The following is a 6,133-nucleotide window of genomic DNA, read 5'->3' on the forward strand; positions in this document are numbered from 1 at the left end:
CTAGCTGAGATGGAGAGAGAGAGAGATCCTAGAGTGAGCTCTAAATAAGCTAGCTGAGATGGAGAGAGAGAGATCCTAGAGTGAGCTCTAAATAAGCTAGCTGAGATGGAGAGAGAGAGAGATCCTAGAGTGAGCTCTAAATAAGCTAGCTGAGATGGAGAGAGAGAGATCCTAGAGTGAGCTCTAAATAAGCTAGCTGAGATGGAGAGAGAGAGATCCTAGAGTGAGCTCTAAATAAGCTAGCTGAGATGGAGAGAGAGAGATCCTAGAGTGAGCTCTAAATAAGCTAGCTGAGATGGAGAGAGAGAGATCCTAGAGTGAGCTCTAAGTAAGCTATCTGAGATGGAGAGAGAGAGATCCTAGAGTGAGCTCTAAATAAGCTAGCTGAGATGGAGAGAGAGAGATCCTAGAGTGAGCTCTAAGCTAGCTGAGATGGAGAGAGAGAGATCCTAGAGTGAGCTCTAAATAAGCTAGCTGAGATGGAGAGAGAGAGATCCTAGAGTGAGCTCTAAGTTAGGTGGAGAGAGGGAGGGAGGGAGTAGAGAGGTAGAGGGAGAGAGAGATCCTAGAGTGAGCTCTAAGCTAGCTGAGATAGATAGAGAGAGAGAGAAAGAGATAATGAATGAGGAGAGCGGTAGAGAGAGAGAGAGATCTTAGAGTGAGCTCTAAGCTAGCTGAGATAGAGAGAGAGAGAGAGAAAGAGATAATGAATGAGGAGAGCGGTAGAGAGAGAGAGATCTTAGAGTGAGCTCTAAATAAGCTAGCTGAGATGGAGAGGGAGGGAGTTGGCCAAAAGAGTGTGGAATATTGAGCCGTCGTCTCTGGCTGCATCTGCAGCACAGTGGGTGTGTCTGGGATTATTAAGATGTTGTCGAGTGTGTGTGTGTGTGTGTGTGTGTGTGTGTGAGTGTGATTTATGGAAATTCTTGCCAAGTGACTATTGTCCATTTCTGGCTAGGCTGTGTGTTATTAGAACGGCCAGCATTGCTGATCGCTGCAGAGGGAGTCTCTCTTCTCTCTCTCTCTCTCTCTCTCTCTCTCTCTCTCTCTCTCTCTCTCTCTCTCTCTCTCTCTCTCTCTCTATTTGTGTGTGTGTGTGTGTTCTATAAAGAGCCTACTCCTAAGGGCCTCCGACTGGACAGTCATTCCCAGTACTGGTTATTCATGGCTGTGTATGGGCCACACAGGTCATTACTGAGACGTGTGTGTGTGTATGCGCGTGTGTCTGTCTGTGTGTGTGTGTGTGTGTGTGTGTGTGTGTGCGCGTATTGCACTCCCACAGTGTGCAGCACTAAAAAGATATTGCATCTCATTGTCTGTAGTTATTGACCTGGTGTGCCTGTCACAGGGGTTGTTAAGAATGCGCTAATGCATGTGTCTACGTGTGTGTGTGTGTGTGTGTGTGTGTGTGGCACATGCACGTGTACACACTCATGTTCTCGCTATCTGATGAGTGAATGCCTCCAGCAAGGTTAATGATAATGGAATGTCTATCTCAGTGTGAAACTATGTGTGTGTGTGTGTGTGTGTTAGTGTGTGCGTTTGTGTGTGTTTGTTTGAGTGTGCTTACCTGTAAAATGAGATATGCATAATAGTCTTGGGTATGTAATCAGTGAACAGCCTTGCACATAATTAGGAGGTAATTGGTTCGTTATGGAGAGCTAGCCAATTGGCTTGGTTTGGATGGGCTGGCCTGTAAAACACTGGGTTTGAGGGGAGACCAGGGAGAACACTGTGTGGGAGTCTCTCACACACACACAAACACACACACACACACATGTTATGTGCTTAGTCTTATTTTAGTGTTTTTCTTTGAATATGTATTTCTGTGTGTATGTTTGTTCCGTTGTGCATTGTATATAGTGTGCATAGTGTGCTTAGGGGTTATTAAGCATGAGGCGCTTGCAATGACTAAGGCAGGGACTGAGCCTGTGATTCACTGTACATAGTAAGGTAAGGTAGCCTGGCGGGCCATCCTATATCATTGAAATGTATAGTCGGGAATCGACCCATTCACTTCGCTTAATCCAAGGGGCAGGCAGAGAATTGTCTTTCAAACTGCCTAGGCATGCAATAGGCCAGCGCTACGACCATATCCGTATCCGGTCGGCAAAACGGCAAATACATCCTTCTTCGAAAGGAATGACTTAAGTGCATTGTGTTGCTCAACTTTTAAAGAAAAGCACAAGTCCAACTCCTCCAAAGTTGACGCCAACGCCGATTCAAACAACCGCTCTTCGTTCGCCATAGCCACCTTCCTTGTTGTTTACCGTCGTAGGACTGTCATCATCCTGTTAAGCCCGCCTTAAGACTCTCTAACAAAATAGAGCGCTGTGATTGGATGACGTCCACGGCGTCAGTCAATAGAAATTCCTATGGTTTGATACTAGACGTACAGGCTGAGCAAATTAATTTGCCGCCGCTAGGGTGCGTCTAGATTTCTAGGCTAAAGGTAAGGTGCTCTGTGAGGGTGAGTGTCATGGTGATCGTGCAAATTAGTAAGTCCAACAGTGCAAGAATAAAGTCTAGAGACCAGCATAAAATAAATATAGACATATAAGAGAGTAGGCAAGGTAATATAGAAAAACTATATCAGTGCAAGAATGGGTTGACGTAATAGGGTTACAGCCATTATACAAGTATTGATTATTAAGCATTAAGTATTAAGTATAGGTATAAGTGTGACCACAATCCGGCTGTGGGATGGAGGGAGGGGTTATGCGTACTGTATGTGCTAATATAGCATGCAAACAGTGAAGCAGTAAGACAGTGGTAAAAAGTGGCTAGTGGACAGACAGTACACAAACATGGAGAGGGTGGAGAGGCAGACAGACTATCTCTCCTCAGTGCTTCAGTATGGGCTAATTGTCCAGGTGGAGACCCAGATACTTGTAGGTGCTTACCACCTCCACATTGACCCCATCATATTAATTCTGAATAACGGGACACCTATGAAGTAGATCTGTTAAAAAAAAGTGTAATCACCGTTCCATATCAATGCTTAAGAATGGTAACTATAACAACCATAGTAGGACGACGGTTGATTCTGGAAGCAGGCTTCGCAACAATGGAATCAACTGTAAACAAGCTATCGCTATCGCTGTTATAGGGCCAAAGAAAGTTGTAGGCTACAACGAACAAGTCGGCTTCATTCTAAACGGAGCCACTTGTTTCCTTTGCATGCTATAAAGGCAAGACTATTGCCTAGAGTGGCTCAACTACAATTTTTTTTTTCCTCAAAATATTTTTCTGCGCTCAAATTGTGCTACTGCTCACTCATAAAAGTGAAACAAATGTAACTCCATAGCAACCGGGTGATAAGCGGGATAACGGCCTTCGAGGTGTGTCCTGTTATACGGAATTAATGGACTCGGGCGGAGGCAACTCCCCTCCGCTGCGCGTCAGAGAGTTCTTTGCCTCTCGCCCTCGTCCATTAATTCCGTATAGCAGGACACCTCAGCGGGCGTTATCCCTGTGTGTGTGTGTGTGTGTGTGTGTGTGTGTGTGTGTGTGTGTGTGTGTGTGTGTGTGAGTGTGTGAGTGTGTGAGAGTGTGAGTGTGTGTGTTTATTGCTGTTTGACTGTTTGAAATACTCCATGGTATCTGATCATTTTTTTTCCTTGTTGCACTAGCCCACGAGTCAGTGACTGTTTGGGGTTCTTCGTGTGCGTGTGTGTGTGTGTGCGTGTGCGCGTGTGTGTGCGTGCGTGTGTGTGTGTGTGTGTGAATGCATTCCATGACTCAGGCTTTTGTTTTTCTCTCGTTTGATTCATTCCTTCATAGTTTTCTTCCTTCCTGCATTTGTGTTAGCCTCCCCTCTCTTCTTCCATTCCTCACCCTCTCCCTCCCTCTCCCTCTCTCTCTCCCTCTCTCTCCCCTCTCCCTCTCTCTCTCTCTCCCTCTCTCCCTCTCTCTCTCCTTCCCTGTCTTCCGCAGTGCTCAGTACAAATGACTTCACATAAGCGTGCTGATGTATGTTTAGTCCTTTCTCCACCTCCCCTCCTCTCTCTCTCCCTCTCTCCCTCTCTCTCTCCCTTTCTCTCTCTCTCCCTCTCTCTCTCCACCTCCCCCCCTCTCTCTCTCCACCTCCCCCCCTCTCTCTCTCTCTCCTCCTCCTCTCTCTCTCTCCACCTCCCCCCCTCTCTCTCTCTCCTCCCCCCCCTCTCTCTCTCCACCTCCCCCCCCCTCTCTCTCTCCTCCTCTTGCTCACTCTCTCCTCCTTCTCTTTCTTTCTGCCATCTTTCATCCACTCCCTCTCTTTCTCTCTCCTCCTTCTCTCTCTCCCTCTTTCTAGCTGTTTGTGGAAGTCATATGACGCAAAGGTTGGATGATCATTTATCTGTGTGTGTGTGTGTGTGTGTGTGTGTGTGTGTGTGTGTGTGTGTGTGTCTGTAGAGCTGATGACTTAATTCCTTAGTCATTTGCTTTTTCCCCTTTCTTAGGCGTGTGTGTGTGTGTGCGTGTGTGTGCGTGCGCACACGCATATGTGGTCTCGCTCTGTGACTGTGTAAGTACAGTAGATCCCACGTGATGAAATGGTAAAGGAGTCTTTTTGTGGATCCTAGTTGATGCCGGCATCTTGTCTTTCAGTGCACTGATGTTGTCTGATGTTCTGGTTTAGTAAATAAACAAGTAAGTAAGTATTCTTATGTTCTCTGTCTCTCTCTCTCTCTCTCTTTCTCTGTGTGTGTGTGTGTGTGTGTGTGTGTGTGTGTGTGTGTGTGTGTGTGTGTGTGTGTGTGTGTGTGTGTATGTGTGTGTGCTCACAGATCCCATCTGATGCCGAGGTTGAAGGAGTCTCGCTCCCACGAGTCGTTACTGAGCCCCAGTAGTGCAGTCGAAGCTCTGGACCTCAGCATGGAGGACGAGGTGCTCATCAAACCTGTGCACACCAGCATCCTGGGACAGGACTACTGCTTTGAGGTACACACACAGACACACACCACACACACACACACACACACACACACACACACACACACACACACACCTCTCAGCATGAAGGACAAGGTGCTCATCAAACCTGTACATAGCAGCATCCTGGGACAGGACTACTGTTTCAAGGCAAGCACGCACGCACGCACGCACACACCACTTTCACCCTTGAGTGTAATGTCTTATGTCCCTCTCCTCAGGTGACTACATCGACGGGCAGTAAGTGTTTCTCGTGCCGCTCAGCCCGCTGAGAGGGACAAGTGGATGGAGAACCTGAGACGAGCCGTCCACCCAAACAAGGTGAGGGGAGACACACACACACACACACACACACACACACACACACACACAAACAAGGTGAGGGGAGACACACACACACACACACACACACACACACACACACACACACACACACACACACACACACACACACACACACACACACCCACCCAAACAAGGTGAGGGGAGACATCGGCTCCAGCACTAGCACCCAGGGGCGTCATGCAAGCCAAAATTCAGGGGGGGCACAATCAGCCTTTTTTTTTTTTCGAGAGGGGGGTGGGTCATGTTAGAGGGGGGCCGGAGATTTCTCCCCCTGGAAATGTTAAAAATTCTGGCTGCTAAACATACCATTTCAATGCAGTTTGGGAGGGACAGAAATACAAGCAGAGCAAGCAGCAACCCTCCTATTTTGTAAGTTAATGTAAAACACATACAGTAGGTTGCTCAAATTCGGCTCATGTAAGCTCAAATTCGGCTCATTAAAGTGTAAGCTCATTAAAGCATGTTTAGACGCACACATTTACACTTAGGCCTACTACACATGACTTTAAAAACAGTACCATTGCAGTTGTTATGATTTGATTGATATGTGACCTAAGAACAATCTTACATTTAAAAAGGTGCTGAGGTCTGACTTTGTGGTGCTCAGAAATTAAATTATTTTAATCTTAATTCATTTGATGAAGGACTTTGAAAGAAGTTTGACAGGTTTCAGTGCTGAGTAAGGTTAGGTAAACACTAAATATTTGAATATTTTACTACTAGTAATATATTTTTTCATTACCATTATGGCAAGCAATAGGCTACCTCATTTGTAAGTTACCTGCAAATCATGAGCAAGTGACCTGATAACCTAAGTTATGAGCACATGAGAGAGACTATTATACTTTCTTGCCCTCTACATCACGGTCATATA

The 6,133-nt window shown here is 46.3% G+C and overlaps 1 protein-coding gene across 1 annotated transcript in view; it reads left to right on the top strand.

The window, feature by feature from the left end:
- The window catches only part of LOC121680539 (disabled homolog 2-interacting protein-like), a 250,121-nt gene that overhangs the window by 201,949 nt on the left and 42,039 nt on the right, over positions 1–6,133 (top strand). Inside the window, 3 exon segments of the mRNA XM_042059939.1 lie at positions 4,770–4,923; positions 5,136–5,180; positions 5,182–5,235. Of these exon segments, the coding sequence (XP_041915873.1) occupies positions 4,770–4,923; positions 5,136–5,180; positions 5,182–5,235 (253 nt within the window).

Source organism: Alosa sapidissima, chromosome 13 (assembly GCF_018492685.1).
Source record: "Alosa sapidissima isolate fAloSap1 chromosome 13, fAloSap1.pri, whole genome shotgun sequence".
Taxonomy (NCBI): domain Eukaryota; kingdom Metazoa; phylum Chordata; class Actinopteri; order Clupeiformes; family Clupeidae; genus Alosa; species Alosa sapidissima.